At 41.8% G+C, this 23,474-nt stretch overlaps 1 protein-coding gene across 1 annotated transcript; it reads left to right on the top strand.

Annotated features, from left to right (window-relative positions):
• The first annotated feature begins 1,452 nt into the window (after nt 1-1,452).
• On the top strand, nt 1,453-23,098 carry ext2 (exostosin glycosyltransferase 2). Its single transcript, XM_030094520.1, has 15 exons — nt 1,453-1,575; nt 3,302-3,644; nt 3,720-3,943; nt 4,541-4,630; nt 5,710-5,826; nt 6,032-6,227; nt 6,413-6,552; nt 6,641-6,734; nt 11,621-11,752; nt 15,327-15,516; nt 18,945-19,111; nt 19,885-20,028; nt 20,251-20,379; nt 21,063-21,145; nt 21,719-23,098. Exons 2-15 carry the CDS (start codon nt 3,330-3,332, stop codon nt 21,855-21,857), a joined length of 2,160 nt encoding a protein of 719 aa, XP_029950380.1. The 5' UTR covers nt 1,453-1,575; nt 3,302-3,329; the 3' UTR covers nt 21,858-23,098.
• The last annotated feature ends 376 nt before the right edge of the window (nt 23,099-23,474 follow it).

Here is a 23,474-nt window from a genome sequence, read left to right as displayed (position 1 = left end):
TAATAACTTCTAATAAAATGAACAGCCTCAGCAAATAAACACCAAGAACACCCAATACACTGTGGGTGTTTAATTAGTCTGTTTATTTTTATGCATTTGTTCACAGATCAGTGGTGCTTTTAACTAGCGAACAACAGGAGGCTATTTGTGAAATTAGAGTTCCCTTCCAAATTCAAGATGAAGCAGATAAATAAAATACCAGGTTTGAAATATAAAAAAGAAAGAGGGAGAGAGACTGCCATTCCCTCTGCAGAAATCCGGTGGAGTCACAGTTTGAAGTACTTACGAATTCCATCCATTGATCGAGTGCCTATTCTTGTTTTGTCCGCTATAGTTTTTTGGAAGATTGGAGCCAATCCCTCTTACATAAGACAATACGAACTCTGAATAGGCTTCCAGTTCTTCACAGAGACTAATCAAATTCTTTTTGTGCACTGTTCATGACTCAGTTGTTACAAGCAACTCTTGGTGTGTTTTGGAGTGAGTGATTCAAAAAGAATACAGAGACAGACCAAATCGGCAATAAGTTGTTCCTGTCTGCTGCTGTCAGACTGTAGAATGAATAGTGTTTAAAATGTATCTTCGATGTTGCACTCTCTTGTACACCACACACTTCCTGTCACTTCTGTCAGTTTAGTATGGGAATGCTCCATGTTGAAGATTAATTAACCTTGTGGGGTTTTTTTCCCTTTGTGCTGTGTGTTCTTGTTTGTTTTTCTGGCATTTTGCTGCTGCTACTTCTTGTCACTAATGCTTCAACTGGCCAGGGAACTGAGTACATTACTTACTTCTAAAGTATAACAGACCCCTGAGGTCCTCAGGAAAAGGTTCTCTCAATGTTCCCAGAGAAAGAAGCAAACTAAGTGAAGCAGCTTTTAGTTTCTATGCTGCTCACCTGTGGAACACACACACTGAACACCAGTGCTGCTGTCACACTCCGTTACACTCCTTAAAACCTTATTTGCCTCAGCCTGTCAATTAAACAATATTTTTTACTTATTTTATTGCTTTTTTTCGGAATAAAACTTTTACTTTATTTATTATTCCTTTCTTAGTTGCTTTGTTTTAAAGTATTTCATAAACTTTAATCACTTTAGTTTAAGATTGTTAGCTGCCTTTCTTTAATTTACTTTATTTCTGAGTGAAGAGCTATGAATTGGTGCAATACTTCTTAAATTTGCCTTTGCTTTTTGTGTAACCTCTCAATTTCTCATGAGGGATCAACATGTTTTTTTTTTTCCATCCTGTTCTATTCTGTCCTAATATCTACAGTACTAAATAAGACCGTCTACTAGTGTATTACTACACAGTGTAGCGCAGACAGTGTCATCTTGGCGGCTGGACAGCAATGGCATTGTGTCAGTGTATCCGATCGGCCACCAGATGGCGGCAGAGGGCATTCCGCCTCAAACGCAGCTGTCAGTAAAGAAGAAGGACTTCCCTCGGCCGGTCGGTAGCAGTTTCCTCCTGGAGGTTTAGTGTTAGCTCGGAGCTGATAGCAGTATCACTGCGTGTCTCACTCTTCGGTCTTCATCATGAATTAAGACGGAACCTCCTGTCACTCTAAACCTCTCGGTGAGTAAAACCTTTGTCTGTTATATCAAATAATTGTATGTTTTTTACTGTCGGTTTGTCGTGTTGTGATGACGCGAGTTGGACATCCTCATGCTAACTTAGCTTCTATCCGGAGCTGCATTTAGCAGGGTAAATCTCTGCGTTTTTGGTAAAGCAGCTTGGGAAATCTGCTTAGATTGAGACCTGTTTTGGCTTTCATTCATTGTTTTGGTTTTACATTTTGGCCTCGTCGATTGAGGCGAAGGATGTCAGGTTTGTGTTTATTTTTCGTCCTGTCCATAACATAGAACGATTTCAACATCAGTGCGATTAATAAAGATGTTGAAAACAGTGGGCAGTGTTTGGTAAGCCATCCGTCTTCCACAAAGCTGCTCTTCTCAACGAAATAAAAACAGTGCAATATGGTGTTTTCCATGGTAACATTTGGGTATGAAGGCTTGATATATCGTCTGTTAATCTGGACAGATTAGACTAAATGTAGGATTAAAACAGAAAAAGGATGACATTTTTATATCCATGATTTCTGTTGCGTGAATATTGAAATGAAATGACAGTGGATGTTCTGAATACCAGTCATTGTGATGTGGGTGGAGTTCAGAAATGTCATGAGTAGATATTGAAATCCGATCTGTATTGTAATTAGGTCACACCTTTGATGTGGGGAGTTTATAGTGAAATAGGTGTATTTCAATGTTTTTTTTGGCACAGTACATGCTGGGGCGTATTATTTGTATGTCTGTTTTCTTATAAAAAAAACACACACACACACACACACACACAAATGCTTCACTGTGGAACCCTTTAGATTTTTCAAGATATTTTAGTTGCATGTAAAATCACATGAAGTGACCTAACCCTTTATGTCACATTTGTCATGAAACCATTTCAGATATCGTACATAAAAATTCTTGATCATTTCAATAGCGCTGTAATCCACAACAATTTCTCTCAGATCTCCCTTCACTTGCTGAATATAGGGGTAACATTGTTCATCCAAATGAACGTATGCTGAGTTTGTAATATGTAAACAAGCGATGAAGCTGGAGGTGCAGGAGAGGGTGGTGTGAGTGACCGTTGACCTCACAGCTGAGCAAACAATGAAGAAAGGAATACTGCTGGAAATACCTGGCCTCCCTGTTATGTCTTGCTTCATCTTCACTCACTCCTCTTTAATATTTGCATATCTGCCTCAAGAATTTGAACGTGTTTTTCTGCTCAGACAGGCTCAGTGACTTTTTGTGGGATTATGAAATTAATAGTACAGTAAAAGTTAGGATTGAACTGAATAGAAATCCTTAAGTTATTTTAGCATAGGTGAACCATCAACTAGCAGTGCGTTTTGTAATCCCATTCAGTTTGCTGAGAATGTTCGTGACTTCACAGATAAAATTTTAATTACAGTTTTAAAAGAACCTATACAATGGCACTGCTCAGCCCTTTCTAATATTAGTACAGGTATGTGATTTATGGAATGCATCGTGTCATGGAGCATGCTCTTCATGCTGCTCATCTGTTAGTCAGCACTTGAAACACGTGTAGACGATATTCTGTCTATTTTGTATCCATGGCCACAAAGTGAAACACTGCCAATACGCTTTTTTTTTTTTTCTTGGCCACGGAAGAAGATCATATCTTTGTTACCTCTGAGTACTGTGGTATTGTAAAATGATTACTGCATTGTAGAAATGTTGATGTTTTGATTGCTCCTTTGGTATTGTCTTTTCAGCAACTATCTGGAAGTAGAAGTGTCAGCGATGTATGCCTCTGGCAAATACAGCTCTCGGGGCCCTGCTCTTATTCCACGGATGAAGACCAAGCATCGCATCTACTACATCACCCTCTTCTCCGTCGTGCTGCTTGGACTGATTGCCACCGGGATGTTTCAGTTTTGGCCTCACTCCATTGAATCCACAGCTGACTGGACCCTTGATAAGCACACTGTGCACGACGCACCTCTGATCCGCCTGCCTGCGGGCAGCCCTATACCCGAGAGGGGCGACTTGAGCTGTCGCATGCACACCTGTTTTGATGTATACAGATGTGGCTACAATCCAAAGAATAAAATTAAGGTGACTATTCTTCACAGCAGAATTTACCTGTTTCTTGTTCGAGCCATGACTCACTCTCGAAATAACTGTTTGCAGGTCTACATCTATCCACTGCAGAGGTTTGTGGATGAGTTGGGAGTCCCCATCAGCAGCACGGGACTGTCTCGGGAATACAACGACATGCTCAGTGCCATTTGTGACAGTGAATTTTACACCGGCGATGTCACAAGGGCGTGTTTATTTATCCCGTCTATTGATTTGCTAAATCAGAATTCCCTGCGGGTCAGAGAGACGGCTCAGGCTCTCGCAATGCTTTCCAGGTGAATGTTTGGCATTGACTCAAGTCTTCTTCATTTTCATGTAGTTTAAATGTTTCTTTCTCCGAAACACGAAAACCAGAGCTACTGTTTTGAACAGCTGAATTAGGCTAGGTGATTTGAACAAAATTCTCATGGGTTTGACCAAATACTGATTTGTGTGTGCTAAAGGGATAGACATTTGTACTTATACCATTTGCAAAAAAAAAAGGTGTGGTTTCTGAAGTATCAATTTGTAATAATAACTAAGTGACTGAGACATCTAATGAGCTGTCACAATGCAGTGGAATGGCAGAAAAAGTCTTGTCAGTTTCAGCATCATTTTATAATAATATCTGTTCTCATGCAACACTAATGTTCCATTTCCAGATATGCCATTGTAACACCATATATTTATTGATGAGTTGTTTACCTTTACCTTTCACAAAAGCTTGTTTAAAAAAAAAAAAAAGTGCTCTACAAATACATTTATCGAGCTTGGTTTTTAAGTCATTGTTTATGTAAGGGATTTAAGTGTGCTTTCCCTTGGTTTTGTCATTTTGTTTGTTTTTCCACTTTGCTTCTAATATATCGTCCGACTAATTGTTGATGTGTTGGTAGGTGGGACAAAGGAATGAATCACCTGCTCTTCAACATGTTACCCGGAGGCCCTCCAGATTATAACACCGCTCTGGATGTACCCAGAGACAGGTAGTGTATGTTAAAGCGCTGAAGTTTGGGTTCATTCTAATCTAATCATTATAACATCAAATCCCCGCCTTTGAAGCAGCGTATGTTTGATGGATACTATAGCTTTAGCTTCGATACAGTTTCTTAGGAAAAGATATAAAACTAGTTTTAATGCTTAAGAATATGGGATTACCTCACAAATCATTCTTTGAACACACAATGACATTTTCAGTTTTGCTTGAATGGAATGGATGTTTTAAGATGCCACGTGGGGACACCGGTTGCCTGAAGGCAGTTGCTGTTGTTTGGAATGTTTAGGCTCAGTGGCCAACATTCAGTTCGCTGACATACTGTCGGAATCGGTTCAAACATTTTACATCCTTAAATGACCTAAAACATCAAAATACATTTGACAAACAAAAAAAAAAAGAAGAACTTTGGAGTACGTTCTTCTTTCGTCGTGTTTGTAGGACTCAACAGTTCCTTGTTTGATATTCATTTCCAAACAAAAATTGTTTTCAAATGCCTAAGTGGCATTTCACCAAAAGCAGTCTGTCACACACAGCTATGAATGATCATCTAATGAAGATAAAAGTAGTATTTACAAGCAGGTAGGAAATAACATATTTCCTTGAGGCCTTGACGTGATATGTTAAATCTGGTTGCTTTTACCAGCAAAGAGCCATATGTCTGAATATGCGCTGGAGGCTAGACTGACCGTTCAGGATGGAGGAGGCTGGGTTTATGAAAAACCCACTTTTGAAACAGCGAACACTATCTTTAGCTGTAAGGAATTTCCTGCGCTCATCCAGATGGAGTCCATTTGGCATGGCGCTTCATCAGAACCAGGTGTTAGCCGTGGTATGTTTCTACTTTATATTCACTTCACCTGAGAATAAAAGAGAACTCAAAATACATTTCATCACCCGGCACACGATGCGGGAAGTGTCGCCTAGGTCGTTCAGTCTTATGTGGCGTCATTTCATGTGTCAAAACAGCGCTGCCTTTGGCAAAAATGCCTAAATAACGAAGAAATTGTTCTTGTTTGTGACTTAATTGTGTGAATGCCATGCGGTCTTAACCAGCGTTGTCTCTTCTAGAGCACTTCTGGCTGGTGGCGGTTTCTCTACTTGGACCTACAGACAGGGTTATGATGTCAGCATACCGGTGTACAGCCCCCTCTCTGCAGACCTCGAGCTGCCCGAGAGGCAGCCAGGGTGAGATATCACTCCTCATTCTTTGTTTTGTTTTGGGATCACATCAGTACCAAGTTTATGTTACTTTACCTCAGTTGTAGTTGATTAAAGATCTCTATATGAACTCCTTACACCACTCCTGAGGAAGGAGCCATTTGTGGTTTACCTTTAAAAAAAAAAAAAAAAAGGAACCTGACGAGTCGTTTGATGTCTCTGGCTTTCCCAGGCCTCGGCAGTACTTCATTCTGTCTTCTCAAACTGCTATTCACCGAGAGTACCGAGCTGAACTGGAGCGTCTGAAGCAGGAAAACGGAGAGGCACTGCTGCTCCTTGACAAGTGCAGCAACCTGTCCCAGGGTGCTGCGTCCGCACGGAAACGCTGCTATAAGGGCCAGGTGTATGACTACCCGCAGATCCTGCAGGTGCGGTTCTGAAAAATGTTTATTTCAGCTGCTGTTGATATTTTTGTGTGCGTATGCGTCATTTCTTTTGTCTACGCGGACTGTTTTTCTAAGTTTGGGGAAGTAATACTATTTATTTCTAGTTGCAGCATTTACACAGCTCATAAATATGTTACTGATGGTTTTCTTCCCGCTTATCTGTGCAGGAGTCTTCTTTCTGTGTGGTCTTGCGAGGGGCTCGTTTGGGTCAGGCTGCCCTCAGCGATGTGCTGCAGGCCGGGTGTGTCCCCGTCATCCTGGCCGACTCCTACATCCTGCCGTTCTCCGAAGTCCTGGACTGGAAGAGGTCTGCCCGTCTCTCGAAGCTGTGGAAGTATAAAACGGCCCGACGGACTCCAATTTTCAGTTAACGGTATGTTTTTGTTTTTGTACAGGGCATCCGTGGTCATTCCCGAGGAGAAACTATCAGATATGTACACCATCCTGAAGAGTATTCCTCACAGACAAGTTGAAGAAATGCAGAGACAGGTAAACGTCACACTCTGAAACAGCAACAACAAAAAACCCTGCAGTAAACAAGAGGCTGAGGTGAAGGACATTATTTTGTTCGTAGTTTTGAGAGCTTAGTCTGACAAAGTCATCAGTGGGGGGGCTGTTACTTTTCATGTCTAAGATGCTCCAATTTCTTAACCACTCGACAAACCAGATCTGTGGAAGATGAAACAAATTACGTGATATACAAACGACAGGAACTTGGAACCTGACCTTAGTTTTTTTTTTTGTTCTTTCCCCCAGCGAGTTTGAATTTCCTCTTTTGCTTGGTCTAGATTTGAAAAGGCTTTTAGAGGATTCAGTTATGTTGATTTTAGCTTGAGTGAAATGCGCAGAAGACGGCTTTCTTTCTTTCCACTTGATATCTGCATTGAGCCACAATAAACAAAAGTGAAAGCAACCATGAGAAAAGTGCACCAGTTCAGCTGCTCTTCATTCCCTTGTATCAACTCGAGTCCATTTACCAATTATACTGGCCAAACACGCAGTTTGGGCCAACGGCTCAAAGATGAACTCAGGGTAGGATTACACCAGACAAGCGCCGAAATATGGCTTTCTTAGTTTTGGTTGCGGGGCAGAGCGGCGCTCTTCTGCTGAATACGACTCAGAGCAGCGGTATAGCTGCAGTATTAATATTCACTGGTCACAGTGCTCCTCTGCCTGCTGTCGCGGTGTGCTCAGCAATTTTTAGACTGAATTTTAGCACCAATACATCATAGATGCTAAGAAAGCAAGATCCGCTGCATGGTGCATTTGTAGTTTGTGACCATACTATGCACACATATTGGTATATTATATATATAAAAAAAAAAATTTAAAAAAAATTCGAGTATAGTTGGTGAAACTTCAGTGCTTTTTTAAATTTATTAAACAAAATGATTTCTTTCAGATTTTTTTGTATTGTTTTTAGGATTTTTAGAAAATGGTTCATCAAATAATAGATCATAGGATCAGATGTTTCAGTGGTTTTTCTGTGTTTTATAAAATCATCCAGTTTTTTGACATTTTTGTAAATGAATATTAAAAGTATACAACAGTATATTCATGAAACAATATTTACTTAGAAATGCTTAAAAAGTAAATACTTATAACACGTGGTAAAGGATCAATTTTACATTTAGATTGCTATTAAACTGCTGCTATTCTCAGGCCTAAGCAGGGATTTCTCCATTTTGCCACAGCTGATATATTTGCATTGTTTATCCAGCAGAGGGCTCAGCAACACCTTCTTATGCACCAACTCCTTTTCCATCTGTTGTCATTTAACACTCTAAATGTAAAAATGGTAACAGACAACGTGCATGATTTGCTTTTCTTTTATGATGTGAAACTTTTTTTTTTTTTTTTTTTTTGTACTTTTTGTGTGTTGCTGTCCTTCATGTTTCGGACGTCTCATTGCTCCAACACACCCGATTCAGACGAACACCGATTTATCAGGTTTCCAGGAAGCTCCATGATGGTCCATTCATTTGAATCAGGTGTGTCGGGGCCGGGAGATATTGAAAACATCCAAGGCAGTGGTACTTCTGGAAGAGCTCTAGGAAGCACTGGTACTGATCAGGATATCGCCGACATATATTATACTTACTGCTTTTAGGAGTCAGAAGATTGAGTACTTAGAACAGACATGAGCCACTGGCAGCCTGCAGGCCACACGGGGCGCTTGTGAATCAATTTTCCAAAAATTGACACATTATTGGTTTCACAGGTATGAAAACAACAGTTTAATCTGCATTTGGGCCTCAATTCATTTTTAATGACTTTGTTTTTAAAATTTAAAGATGAACACTTTCATATAATTAGTGATTTATTGATTATGTCCTTGTGAGAAAAGTGATCAGTCACAGTTTGGTAGCAAGGATTGTTTAATGGATTCAGGGTTTAATGGACCTCACAGTATATGGAAAAATGGTTTTAAAAGATTGTTTTATCTGTGTTACTTGGCAACGTCTCATAAATCCAAATAAGTAATCCTAATAATTGGTCTCCTCAGTTGTCGTATCATTGTTCTCTATTCGGTGCCTTTTAGCAGATTTTCTTACTTAAATGCCACAGCCAGGAAACAAAAACAATGAGGTGCGTTACGACGGTTGTTGCACGTCTCTCAGTTGAAGCAACGAATCTCGTCCTCAAGTTTGAGATGATGTAATAACAGCCACTAAAGTCACATTTTCTAAAGGCCACATAGTAAACAGCTGCGAGATGTTAACGGTGTTCAAGTGAGGCCACTGAGCCCGTGTTTGTGTACTTACTCCCATGAGCTTTGTTTGGGTCATACCCTCAGAATAGGACACATACGCTCCAGATCTTTATTAGATTAGCACAGTCGAATCAATTCCGTTATTAAATTAGAATTCATGAGATGGGAGGAGGGAGCCGGAGCCAAGGATGGATTTTTATCCCTTGCTACTGCTTTGAGATTAAACTCTGACCCGGCAAGCAGTGTTTAACCCACATTTCCAGCGTTGTTGTTGTCTTCGACACACTACCACCCAAACTTTTATGTGTAGCTGAACTGAATCCTGACAAACATAATTCCATTTTAGTCAGCCAGTAAAGTGACGTCCATTACTTTTAACAATCAGCCAAGGCCCCCATCAGGTTGTTAATATCTTTATGAAAGAATTCCTGGAGTAATCATAACTTCAAAAGCCAAAGTGCAGTCCGAACTTGAAGGGACTGAACAGAAGAGGGCATAGTACAATTGCAAATCATTCTCTTCCCCCCCCCCCCCCCCTTTTTTTTTATTTTAACCTTTCCATGTTTTTCCATTGTCAGTAATCTGCCAAACCAAAGAGCTTACAAGCACCAGGACTCTGTAATACCGCATGAACCCCACTGCTGTGGCAGTGGTCTTCAGATGTCGTCAACTCGGCCTGCGAGCTCGTTCCTTTACTCCAGCTATTTTAATAAGGATTGATTTACACTGGGTAATTAATATTAACAAGTAATATGTGCACATGTGCATGTGTGTGTGGAAATGTTTTGATCACAGTTAAAAGTGAAGTGCTAATAAATCTTGAAGAAAACAATATTCCCAGTGAGGACCTCTCTCGATTGGAACAGACTTGGTTTTACTGCTGCTTTTGATTATGTCAAATACACTAATGATTCCCTGCTTGTGTCCACAGCTCGGTGGCTGCCAACTCGGCTCTATAGGTTTAATCGCCTGTCAGGCACTTGACAACTTTCACTGAGTTAAACAAAGCAATATAGATTACTGTCAGCTCAGGCCTCTCTGTGCATCGGCTTTTTTTTTTAATTCCAGCTATATTAAACAATCACAGAATGGGAGCAACTGGAGACTTTGCTAAACTAGAGGGAAATTAGAAGATTATTCCTTTTTTAAGCAGGCATTACATCAGATCACTGCTACATTTGTCTTGTATTATTTCCCACTATTTGCAGAAGGTTTATAGTTTTAATTTCCACTGCACATATCTCTAATTTGGGGGAATAAATTTTGGTCAGCTCTTGGGTTGTGTGCAGCGTCGGTGCCGCTTCACGTTCCCTTCAAGCAGTCGAACAGAACGGGACTCGAGTGCGTGAACTGCGGATTTAAAGCTGCTGCTGGAAGATGCAGTACGGGTTTCTCCTCTTTCCTGCAATGATGTCTGTTCTTCCCTGCTCATAAAAATTCCTGCAGGCGCTGGGAGAGGGGTGGAGGGTGGCGGGATGGGCCCTCGGGCCAGCACAGTTTGCTTTATGCCTCCTCCCGGTCGGAAAAAGAAACTTTCATCACCGTCTGATTTATGAGCCGTTGGGATTCCCCCCTGAGATTAGAAAGTCTTTTTGGATTCTCCTAAACCCCCCTCTGTAAAAATAAGTGCCGTTCTTGCGCCGGTGTACATCTTCTGCCTGTTGCTCCGTGCAGACATCGCTCTTTCAGGCACACTTGTTCGAGAGTTGTTTATTTAACAGAGGGAATGCACACAAAGCAAACAGTAAGACTGACCCACGGATGACTGCAGATGCATGTTTAGCAGACAGCTCGTCGTGCAAATATTCACATGTTCCACCGCAGAATTGCTGTTTGATTTGGATTTAGGAGGAGAAGTGTAATTGGGTCGGCAAAGCGTCTTGCCTCAGGGCAGAAGACTTTCTCATTTGAAGCCTCATTAACTCTTATAGCATCCTTTCAACTTTGAACTGTCCAAGGCGGCTCCCTAATGGCCTCGCTTCGGCGAAAACACAGGAAGTGCACAGACCGAATGTGCACCCAGTTTTTCATGCTCACAGTTTTTGCTGGGAAAAGAAATGGAGGTGTAGATGGGTTAAGAGTTCACTTATCGTAAAGTCTGCAGTTCAAAGCAGAGATCTGTTGAAATAAAACAGGCACCGTCGAAAGAGATCGGATAGGGCTTCAGAAGAGGAGTCGTTGAAGGACAAGATATTGAAGAGGCCTACAAAATTGCCTTAAAAGATGTGCACTGAGGGGGATATATCTGGATTTTGCATTTATGACTTCACACAAGTGTTATCCTCTGTAATGTGCGTACTCGCTGGCTTGAAAAATACCACAAAAAGATGGTAATAACACACTAACATCTGAATGTAATATCTTTTTGAGGTTAGGCTCAATAATTGTTGGCTGCTGTCGTTGTCTTTCTTTCAAATGCATCAGCACAATTATTCAGTGTTACATGTTTGGTCAAGCCTTCTGTTATGGTGGCCACAGTTTGAAATAATCAACTACTCACTTGTTGACAGTACATTTTCAAAAACACTCAAGCAGAAAAACTCTATCTGCGCAGGAGTCAAATGCTTCCTGGTTCAAGTGTTGATGCTAAGCTGTGCGTTGACAGAATTCTGTGCAACATTTTGGATTAACCTTAAAAATCCCGTGTTTCCTTTGTCTACAGGCACGCTGGTTCTGGGAAGCTTACTTCAGCTCCATGAAGGCGATCGGCTTGACAACGTTGCAGATCATCAACGACCGCATTTATCCCTATGCTGCGCGCACCTATGAACAATGGAACAACCCACCTGTGGTGGTATGTTTATCACTGTGTTCAAACGTTGGTTATCTCTCCTCTTTCTCAATACCTGAAGGCTGGTCTGTTTAAAGTAATGCATCTGTTTAATTCGTGCAGCGCTTTGGTTAACTGCTCTGAGCTGATCAGTTGGATCGCTGGCGCCGTTTCCACGGCAGATATTTGAACGACACTTGTTGAGAGTGGAACTCTAGACATGCAGATGGTCGCAGTGCCACACAAGTTTTTCCACTCTCCTGCATCTTTGTTAATCAAAGACTTTTGTCTAGTGACAGCCGACGCTTCGCCTCTTTCTGAAGTGCCACACATGAAGCGCCCCACGGTCTGGTATACGCCCAGATTTTGCTCCGAGGCAGCAAGTTTGTGTCAGCAGTTCTGCGCTCAGAGGATGCCTCCAGTTGCGGTGAAAAATAAGTTCCTGTATGACTGAGTCATTGTGTTTGTAGAGAGTACGCTGGATGTGAAGAATGGTGTGTGTGTGTGTGTGTGTGTGTTTAGCATCCATGTGGTTGTGGGAGTTTGTGGCTGCAGACATCTTGGCTGGGCGATCATCTCTCAGGAGTTGTTAATCAGCCCGGTCTGATCTGGAGTCTTCTCCATCCTCCGTCTCTGGGATAGAAGCGTGTGTAAGTCAGCAGTTGCATTGATGCATATTAATGCCCTTGGATCTGTCAGCTATCTAATGGTATGCCAGTTTATGCAGACCCGCTAAAAACCAGAGATTAGAGACGTGACAGTCCTGACGGGAAACCTTGAGCGTAAACAGTGGAGTGTTTTCTGATCAATCTGTTGAAATCCGTAAGGTTGCTCAGGATCCATTTACTATGTTTACATAATGCCTGGTGAAACTGAGAAGTGCGTGTAAACGAGTCAGTTTTTGAAATTGAAGACAGTCAGATAACGTGATTGGAATTCGATCTCCTGCAGCAGTCTGAGTTGAGCTTTTCTGCTGATAAACTCAAACTCTGCACCAAAAACCCGACTCTGAGTAGCAAATCGTTAACAGGAGCACAGATATGATAAAACTCACTGTACACTTGAAATAAACTTGGCAGAGTTTAGTTTTGGAAGGTCGCAGAGAGCCGCGTTGTGCTGCCGGGCTCACTATTGACTGTCGTTTGTGATGTTGTAGTCCAACTTGAAATCATGTTGCCTTATTATTAATAAGGCAACATGATTTCAACGACAAATCGATTGCAGTTCTGTGCGTGTGTACATGAAAAAAGACGATAGAGTTTTGCTGTTGGGTTTCTTGTGAACCAACTGCTACACTTGACATTGCCCCCATGTGTCAGATCATTTTGTCGGAGCCCCCCCAAAAACCTATCTTCTAATCTGCAGCATTACATCGGTCTGAATGTTTGTTCAGACTCCAGAGGAGGTTAATTGTGTCAGGGTGCAGACCTTTGGCCATTTCTGCCTCGGAGGGAGATGAAGTGTTTTCTGGATGGCTTCAGTGAATGGATGGCGAGAAGAACTTACACACAGCACTAAATAAATCAGGCAGACATTTTCCCTCCTATAGTCTTCAGACTGGTAATTGAAAGCACATTTCCCAGGGTTGCTGGTGCCTTTGGAGCGGGGGGTTTGGAGTAAGGGACAAGCTGCTTTTTGTTTGGGATTTGTAGGTAGGGGGCATACTTGCAGGGTTTCTACATTACAAGCCCCGAGGTTCTCAGACTTTCAAATTTGGCAGAGTTGAAAAACATTTTTGTTTCATTTGGGACCTGAAATATGAAAGTCAAATTGACTGTACAGATATTCTTTTAGGTCTTTTCTTCTGTATTTGTGACTTGAAATGGAAAAGACAAACTGTTGTAAGGTTTGAGAAGCAGATGAACATTAAATGATTTTAAATCCACTTTGGGTGATTGATAATTAACCACAACATTTGACTCTTTGTCTCTCGTGGGGGAAACGACAAGTTTTGAGCTCACATTCCGCTCATGCATTATCAGCTTCGAAACCTTTTAAATGACCATAAAATTTAATGTCAAACTTCTTCAGATCAATTGGCTCAGGCTGGGTCCAAATTACAAATGTTTTCACACTCAATAGAAGTGAATCAAAAACACACTGTTGTGTTCTGGCCTTGTTTTTAATCATTGACCCGTACATTGAAAGGTGGGAGTCGGTCTGCTGGGATAGCTCTGCTTTTTCAGTATACAAACATGCATTCAAGATGACCGTCATGCCTTCTATAAGGTGTTGCAGAACTGAGCAGAAGAGAGTTTGACTCTCTTCTTTGTTAGTGAAAACAATCAGTGTCAAACAATCAGCGACAGACTTTTCATCCTAAGGTAGATCTTCATTTTTGTCTTGTTCCTTAACTTGGTGCTTTCTTCAAGGGTGTCTGAGATTGATGAGGAACCACATAAGCAGTTTCTAAAGACAATTAAACATTTTCCTTTTGATGTGCATGTGAAGCGTAGCAGACCCTCTTTCAGACGTGTTGGTGGCACGTCGAGCTGCGGCTTTCTTTTTATCTCACTGATTCTGTTTGACAAATGACTTAAGTGGTCTCGGCGGCTTTTATTTAGTTTTAATGCATGTGCACAGAGTATATGTGTTAGTTTAATTATTTCCCTCCTCTGCTTGTGTTGACAATGTGAGAAAGACCACAGGGAAGTTTCCACTTGCCAGTAAATCCAGCTTTTATAGGTGATGGAGTGACTGATGTCGAGTAGAAAGCAGCGGCTGTGTCTCTGTTGACAGACTCGTGTTGATGCAGTGGAAGGAGCCACATAATCACTCAGTGGCCACCTGGGACCAGAGGAGAAACGGGCTTTATGTGCACTTCAAGAAGCCCGCAGATTTACTGTGTTGGATGTACTCGTTTTGCCCCTCGCAGACTGACTGTCACTGTAGCCAGGCTGAAACGTTTATGCAGACTTTGATGAAGTTTATGAAGAGAAAATTCTGATACGCATACATCAACAAGTGTTACAGTACTTTGCTGTTATGAGCGAGAGAGAAAGAAACAACCCGAGGAGGAACGGTTATCATGAGCATGCTGGCTGAAGCTTTAATCTAAAAGCTGGTTTGGACCTTTTTTAAGTTTCGCACTTTAGAACGCACATACCATCAGAAAGCTCTCCCGTGGTTTCCTTCCTTTAACAGTGTCATTTGATCCAGTCTGGAGTCAGTGCGACTCCCAGGATTTACAGGCCATTTTAAGGGCGAGTAATAAAAGAAAAGCCAAGTTTCACACTGACGATAGACGACGACAAGTCGCGCTCGCAGCCTGGCAAAGTTTACTCTTCCACCTTCTTCTTCCTCGTCTTTGTCCTGACCCAGTTCCCTCTGTTTCCCATGGGAGTTTCACTTTTTATAACAACTCGAGCCGGAAGTCGGAGCCAACCTGTTTCTTCCCAAACTCTTCACCTGCAGCTCCAGTCACTGCTGCTGCATCTGTACGCTTTTGTTTTGGTGGGAAGTGTTGCTTATAGAGGGCCACAGTCCTGCATATTTTCAGCTCCAGTAACTGTTGCTCCACATGCACATTTGATAAAATGTTTTTAAAAATGTCTGTCTTCACCGCCTTGTATTTTCTTGTGTCTCCTCTCCTGTGCAGAAATGGGCCAGTGTGAACAGCCCCCTCTTTTTGCCACTCATCCCACCGAGGGCTCCCGGGTTCACTGCGGTGGTCCTCACCTACGATCGCATCGAAAGTCTTTTCAGGGTCATCACAGAAATTTCCAAGGTGCCCAGCTTGGCGAAGTTGGTGGTGGTGTGGAACAATCAGGACAAAAGTCCTCCTGAAGGTCAGTAGAACAGTGGAGGATAAATGTTTGCATTTCTCTCAGTATAATTATTAAACCTAATTTGACTCCTAAGCATAAAACTGTGTGTAGCTCTCCACCCCACTGACAGATGCAAAGCGTTTTCACCATGAAGTCTGTCCCACAGCAGTAAGAGTTAACTAATGCAGTGAAGTCGCGAGACAACTTTGAAGTGCTGACTCGTGGCTGCGACTCGCCTTTTCATTAGAGGCATCAGCGGCGCCTGGCTGGAGCTTTGTGTCCCATTAGAATTAACTGGGGGCCACTGGCGGGTCAGACTCACCGGCTCAGGCCAGTATGAAAGCAGATTTCCTCTCCATTCGCTCCCAACCTTGATCCAAAATAATAAGACCCACACTTTTATTTCCTCTGGGCTTTATGGCCGACAAAGTATAGTCGCTGTCGAAGACACTTTTTTTTTTTTTTTTTGCTTGTACAACTCAAGTCCCTTATTTTTTTTGTCAAAATAATCTTGCAAGTTTGTCTGATACATGTTATCTCATAGTTATCTTATAAGATTAGAATACATACATCAATACATCAATAGCTGCATTCGCGTATGAATTTGCTTTTTTTTTTCAGTGCATGATTGAATGCAGTTTAAGAAGTCAAACGTCACAACAGTTGACAGTGTGCTTTTTGACTGATGCCAAGGTGGGGCTAAAGTTTCAAACCTCACATAATAGCCTATAATTCCCTCACTCTTACTGTCTATTTCCAGCCTTGGAAATAAAAGAAGGGATGACAGTGCCATGGAGAGAGTGAAAGAAGAAACTCTGGGCATTTAACATAGCACTTCTCCCGACAATAGCTTCTGACAGCAGGCCTCAGACGTGGTTAGGAGGAGCCGGAGCTCCTCTCATACGCCGCCAGGCCCCAGTTACTTCATTAATGAGCGGACACATTCTGTGTGATCTGACTGTGCCATCGTCCGTGCCATGGACACTGCCCAAGATTTCTGTTGCGCTCCCGTGAAGAAGAAGGGGAAAAAAAACTCTTTGTTGATGTGCTTCGTGAAGAATCGACGTGTGGTCAGATTTGCACGTGCTTGAGGTTAGCGTTGTGATATGAGTCAGTGAGTGAAGTTAAAGTCCCAGAGCAGGGTTTTCCACTGCCAGCAGATTTCAAAAGCTCCCTCGCTGGAAACTGTTGTTACAACTCCGCACTTCATTCCACTCTTGAAGTGTAAAGAAGAAATTTATCACAGTGTCAGGGAGCGTGTTTGTGTATTTTGTTTGTTGGATGACAACGAACCACTATTTTTCATTGTAAACTTTTTAGAGTAGAAATGCTTTACCAATCCAAGAGGGAAATTATTTTTTATTAACCATTTAATGACCATATTTACTAAGTAATCTTGTCTTTGTTTTTCTTTCAAATTAACAAGTGTCACTTGGAAGATAACTCACAGAATACATGAATGAATATTAGTGTCAAACACTGATGGGTGATATTTGTGCAACATTTCTGGAATCTCTCACTTCGATCACAATGCGTGAAGCTTTAACTCTGCACTTCTGATGCAGCAAAACACTCTGACTCTGAGGTAGTCCAGCTGATGGATGCTTTCTGCTGCACAAGCATAGAATACAAAACGAACAAAAAAAAAAGCTAATTTTCTGTACTTATAAAACTAGAACACAGTAAAGTTTGTATTTTGTGTAAATAGAAAATTTGTATTTTCTCAAAACAAAATGAGAAAGTGATTTTTGAGCTTTAGCTTCTTTAGAAGATTTAATCTCAAAAATCATAGAAGTAAAATAGTGTTAAAAAAAAAGACATAGGAACACAGTGGTGTCGTGGTTGTCTCGCTCACCTTATAGAGAGAATGTCTTTACTTGTGCGTTTGTGCTTTTTCTGTTGTTACATCAGTTTCCTCTCAGAGTCCCAAAACATGCACTTGGTGCTAAAATTGTGATTGAGCTTGTCTGAGTGTCTCGTTCTTGCCCTGTGATGGATTGGCGATCTGTATCACTGTAACCTGTCTTTGCTCATTGTTAGCTGGGAATAGCTGCTGGTATCAGTGCAACGCTGTACACTGGATTCTAAAGTGGTATCCAAGATGGACAAAATATGCTCAACCAAACCAGCACCCTTGGATTTACATCATGACCATAAATTCAGTCCTCCAAGATCAATCCCGTAACTGCTGTCCATTCAAGTCCAGAATACATTTCAACATTTACTTCCAGAGTGGGTTTTTTTTCCCTCTTTGCAAAAAAAACCAAAAAAAAAACTTGAGTCATCAATATGGTATCCAGTCTTATCAGTCTTCACCTCAGAGATCATCGTCTTCCACCCGGGGAGAGAAGAAGGATTCACCTCAGCCCACCTCACCATGATGGCCCTTCTTGACAACATTGGAAATGATTGAACAAGTTCCTCACATTGTGTGAAGGAGTTCCAAGAAGACTCAACAAAGGCTCTGCAGACACTCGTGTACCGAGTGGTTCACTGTAGCGTACTGCCTTCCTGGACTAGGCGATAAGACAATAAAGATATATATCGCAAAGTAACTTTTCCTCGATAGACACATGAAACATGGTCGATAGACTTCTCGATGGATTGTGTTCATCCGTATCAGTGCATAAATGTTGCCATTTGCCATTTTCAGTCTTAGTCGCATCGACTGACGGCAAGAGAGAGAGAGATCAGTGCACATGTTGGACAGTTGCGCAAATCACCCAAAAGTGCTTTGTGGAGGAACGAGTGATTTCACCGATCCAGCGTTAAGCAGAAAACACACAAGCACCAAAAAATTCTCACAGGACTGAAAGAGACATTTCGTTATATTTTGCACCGGACATAAAATCTTAATTGCCATTATATTAAAATTCTATTGACTTTGAAGATATTACATTTTCATGCCTGTATTTTGTTTATTTGCGCTTTAATGATTTATCCAACAAATGAACAGGAGAGTCGGATTCACACATCACTGTCTCCAGTAATATCCATATATATCCATTCAAGAAATTCCTGATTTATCATGAACTCATGAGGAGAGCGTTCTGGTTTGTCTGGACAGAATATACCGGTAGTTTTGTGTTTGGTCGGCCCCAACCTCCCCGTTCCTTTGTGATCTGTACTGTATCTTAATTTTAAGCTTCCTGCCAGCTGATATAAAATCAGACATGGCTTTATTCTCATTTCCTTTTATAATTATCTCTTTAAGGAAGGTCAGTTTACTGTTTGTCTTTGACCCTGACATAACCTTTTTCAGCAAATTTGATCAAACATAACAGTGTTCTCCGGTATATGTTCTATCAATCAGTAGATTACATTGTTTGGAATGGGCGAAAAAACTGTGGGGGAAAAAAAAAGGGTGTGAAGAGGTCAAATGCACTGACAAGTTGTCTTTGTGCGTTTAACATTTAGTTTATTTCTTTTTTTTCCCTTCCTTCTTACAGAATCTCTTTGGCCAAAGATGACTGTCCCGCTCAAAGTCGTTCGAACCAAAGAGAACAAACTGAGTAACCGTTTCTTCCCCTTTGACGAGATCGAGACGGAGGCCGTGCTCGCCATCGACGACGATATAATCATGCTGACCGCGGACGAACTGCAGTTCGGTTATGAGGTGAGAAAAAGAAGGGACAGGAAGGGTAACCTTGAGTGTAGCTCGTGCCTCCCGTCCTTCTCGTGGTGGCATGGAGCCACTTTGAGTTGATCTCAGAGTTTAAAGTCATTCAGGAAGATTACAGTTTGGTTCTGACTGTTTGATGTGTGAAGAACGATGACAGCTGTGAGGCTGATGCTTTCCATGCCCGCATACCTGCCCGGGCTCCAGTAGTAATGCACACTCACCTGAATCCATTTAAAAGCCATTTAATAAAATTGTGCTCAGTTTAAAGATAATTACATGGAATTACAGGCAAAATAGAGAAGTGGTGTGGTTGGTCACAGTTCCTGTCGCTTTCAGTAAAGGGATCAGATTGGCTGATGGTGTTAAAACATGTGACACAAGCAGGCAAATATAAAACAATTTGAGCCCAAATATTGGCTTTTAGTCGTGACCAGGATCAAACAGAAATGGTACTTGTGTCCTCCAGTTCCTGCGCAAATTTATGAACGGCACAATACTTTTACACATAAACAAACATCTTCTGCAAGTTCAGACTCGCTTATCGAAGGATTTCAGTTTGCTTGTATGATTCATACCACAATTTTAGTTCCCAGCATTCGCAGTTCTGTGAATGAACAACACTAACGATTCGATCACACCAGAGCCCCTCCAGCCCAGAGCCATCCAGGGTGTGCTGCACCATCAGTGGAAGCCATCAAATGTCACCTGGGTTCACTTCAGCAGAGGAGCGTCAGCCAATCCGTCTTCTGTATTGCTGTTTCCTTCAGGTTTGGAGGGAATTCCCAGACAGGCTGGTGGGCTATCCGGGCCGGCTGCACCTCTGGGACCATGAACTGGGGAAGTGGAAGTATGAGTCAGAATGGACCAACGAGGTCTCCATGGTTCTCACTGGAGTCGCCTTCTACCACAAGGTGACCTGAGGAAATTGAGTACATTCAGCCGCTTTAATTCCCCCTATGAATTTCCCTCGAAGAGTTTTGGATGTCAATAATTCAAAGCTCTCATGCTCGTGCACACAGCTCATTTCAGCAATGTTTAAAACATACATAATATAAATCTATAAAAAAACCTAGCACATCAGTTTCTCCTGTATATACTGTTGACTTCAAATCTCTAATTGTTCTTTGTTTCAGTACTTCAACTATTTGTACACATACAAGATGCCCGGCGACATCAAGAACTGGGTGGACGCTCACATGAACTGTGAAGACATCGCCATGAACTTCCTGGTGGCCAACATCACAGGCAAAGCCCCCATAAAGGTTCGTTCCTCCGCTCTGGCTGCTCGGGAGTGTTTCTCAGCCTGCATACCAGAATCTCTGGGTCTGATCAGCTATCACCCTTCAACACCGCCGCCCCGCCTCTCCTCCCCCACCCCGTCACACTCGCTGTGCCCAGGTGCAGGGGCCATGAGCCGAAGCCCGACCCCAACCTCCCTTATCTGAGTGTCACTCACTGGACCCCCCCCCCCCCCCCCAATCACCCCGTGTGTGTTTTCTTAAGCTTGCCGGGTTTCACGCACACACCCCGCCGTCAAATCACAGGCTGCACACTTCCCTACACCTGCAGCTCCCACCATCCCCCCCAACAGGTTCCTTCAGAAAACACTCCGACGCCATGTCGTCCATCTTTCCTCCTCCGCGTGTCTTTGGCTTTCTTCTACACACACACACACATTCACACACACTCACAGGTCCGGGGCACAGGATGCTGGCCTGTCCCGGGGTGTTGATAAAGATTCAACTAAGGAACGGCATTAATCATCTCAGTCTGACTCCACTGATAAGGACTGAGTCATTTTCTCCATCCTGTCAGTGAGAAGAGCTCTAGTAAGGATGTCGGTGACTTTTCAGCCCTCTTTCTAACAAAACTGTTGACATGAACCGACGTTGCCAGCGTGACTAACTTGTTTTTTGTTTTTTTTTTTTTTTTGTTTCTGTTTTAGGTGACCCCTAGGAAAAAGTTCAAGTGCCCTGAATGTACCGCCATCGACGGACTCTCGCTCGATCAGACGCACATGGTGGAGAGGTATGCCTGCTTGTTTTGGAAAATCTGGATCAATTGAATCCACAGTGTAATCAGTTTATTCATTTATTTTATTTATGTGTTGTGTGTCTGTGTGCTAACTGGCTGCAGCTGGACGTCACATGCATGTGCTGCTCTTTTTTTTTTTTTTTTGGTACTTTTTTTGGACTTTGGTGTTTCGAAGAAAATCAGTATTGGGATAATTTTGCTCTTTGAAAAATAACATCATCCATTACTTTTAAATCTGAAGTTATTGAAATAACATTTCATTCAGTTAATTATATGAAGACAGTTGTTATATTGAATTTAAAATACACTTTTGTGGATTTTTTTTCCTTATTTTTCTGAAACACTGTTTTCATCTGCATCTGTGTTTTCTTGAGTCTTGTTTACAAGAAAACATTGTTTTTATAATGCCAAAAAAGAAAACTGCTATTTAGGTCAATTTCCCACTTACATAAAATAATTTATTCATACTTTAAAATTTCAGAATGCTTCTAAAACAATACGCGTTGAAATAGCTTTTAACAGCACACCGGCGACGGAAGAAAATGACGAAGTTGTTTTCGCCCACAGATCTGAGTGCATCAACAAATTTGCGTCCGTTTTTGGGACGATGCCTCTGAAGGTGGTGGAACACAGAGCAGACCCGGTGCTCTACAAGGACGACTTTCCAGAGAAGCTCAAGAGCTTCCCCAACATCGGCAGTCTGTGAGCAGCCTCCAGGCAGACGTCTGGGTCTCATCACGGTGTCCGTACATCAGCACTTTTCAGCAGCATTCTCCTTTCAAACGGAGGTTTCCCTGTTCAGACTGTCACCGAGCTTTCAGTTAAAGCAGGTTTCAATTTTTTTTTCTTATTTCAATTCCTTATTTATGTTGGAAACACATTCGGAGACACATGCCTGGGGATGGTGTTGGGATTGGGTGTGGTGTTAGTTTATTGGTCTTAAAGTACAAATTAAGGCGAAACAACTGGAGATCACCGATTTGATGAACATGCTGAGTGATCAGAGGCTTTTTTTTTTTGGTTCCTCGCTGTTCTTAAGCTGCAAACTCTGAGCTGAATCTGGTCTAAAATCATCCAAACAGTGGACAAAATCATATTTTTTCAGCAGCGCTGTACAATAGTCACAGTCTAACAGAGTAATCATTTTATTTTTGTCCTGAAACGCAGAAAAACGGACCTTACTGTTTCAGTTGTACTGTACGCAAAGGCAAAAAAACATATTAAATACCAAACTTCCATGAGGGAACGACTGGAGGACGTCTGTGCGGGCTTCACTCAGCGGCTGATTACCGTGTGACGACACACAGATGATGTACAGTTAATGTTTCACTCAGATCGGCGCATCAGACAAAGCTGGTACTATAAATCTAATATTTAGAGTGAGTAACTGCTGATTTAAAGAATAGATGCTTGAGCTACTGGAACAGGTCGAGCTGTAGTGTTTTGTTTTTTTTTTTTGTTTTTTTTCTTAAGCTCCCTGTAGAAGCATTTTATGTATATATTTAAATATATATATAACTTAAAAACAATACTGCTTAGTAAAGCGTCTATGGAGTCACTACATTATTCAGATGCTACATAAACGTTGCAGAAAGTATATTGTACAGTCATAAGAATAAGATGATTCTGAAGTCCACATTTTTAAAGATGTGTATACTTTTTGCTTTTTTTTTTTTTTGTTTTTTAATTTTACTTTGTGTCTTTTTTTGTTGTTGTTTTGTTTTGTTTTTTTGTCCTTTTCATTACCGCCTGTCCCCTCCTCAGTATTCAGGGTGTGACGTTCAGAACAGTGCAATCTTTAAAATGTATTCATTGCCTTGTGGTGTTTTTATTTGACTTTTTAAACTGTTTTCACAAACTCAGTCGAGCTGTTCTACATGTTTTGAAAGACTTCGTATGTCTGACTGTGTATATATGCCTTTTGGAATACATAAGCAAAAAACACTGCATATGTCTCAGGTTTTTTTTTTTTTTTCTTTTTCGCCCTGAGACGGTTTCCTTTCCTCTGTCGGCCTTCGGCCGGGCGTTGGGGCGTCTGCAGCGGACCCTCCGTGACTCGGCCGGTCCACCGGTCCCTCCAGCCTGTCACCTGTTGTTAATATATGCTGCCTAATCCGCCCTGTTCAGTGTCAGCAGTTCAAAAGGGCGCAGTTCGTATTTTTGTCAAGTTCAATTAGTGTGATATTCCTGCGGGTTGCGCGATCTCGTTTCAGCACTCGTGCCTCTTCAAAGGGACGGAGATGTGTGGGGATTTCACGGTTTGACTACAATGATGACACAATATGCTGGCAGAGCGGCGCAACGTAATATGACAAAACTAAAT

Source organism: Salarias fasciatus, chromosome 1 (assembly GCF_902148845.1).
Source record: "Salarias fasciatus chromosome 1, fSalaFa1.1, whole genome shotgun sequence".
Classification (NCBI taxonomy): Eukaryota; Metazoa; Chordata; class Actinopteri; order Blenniiformes; family Blenniidae; genus Salarias; species Salarias fasciatus.
Note: the sequence above shows the minus strand (reverse complement) of the source record. Positions and strands in the feature narration are given on the sequence as shown.

What these genes read in the sequence shown, in the direction of transcription:
- ext2 (XM_030094520.1), top strand. Translation starts at nt 3,330, where the DNA reads ATGTATGCCTCTGGCAAATACAGCTCTCGGGGCCCTGCTCTTATTCCA. An exon ending in GGAACAACCCACCTGTGGTG is followed by an intron (nt 11,753 to 15,326) that starts GTATGTTTATCA and finishes TCTCCTGTGCAG; the next exon opens with AAATGGGCCAGTGTGAACAG. An exon ending in GAGTCGCCTTCTACCACAAG is followed by an intron (nt 20,029 to 20,250) that starts GTGACCTGAGGA and finishes TCTTTGTTTCAG; the next exon opens with TACTTCAACTATTTGTACAC.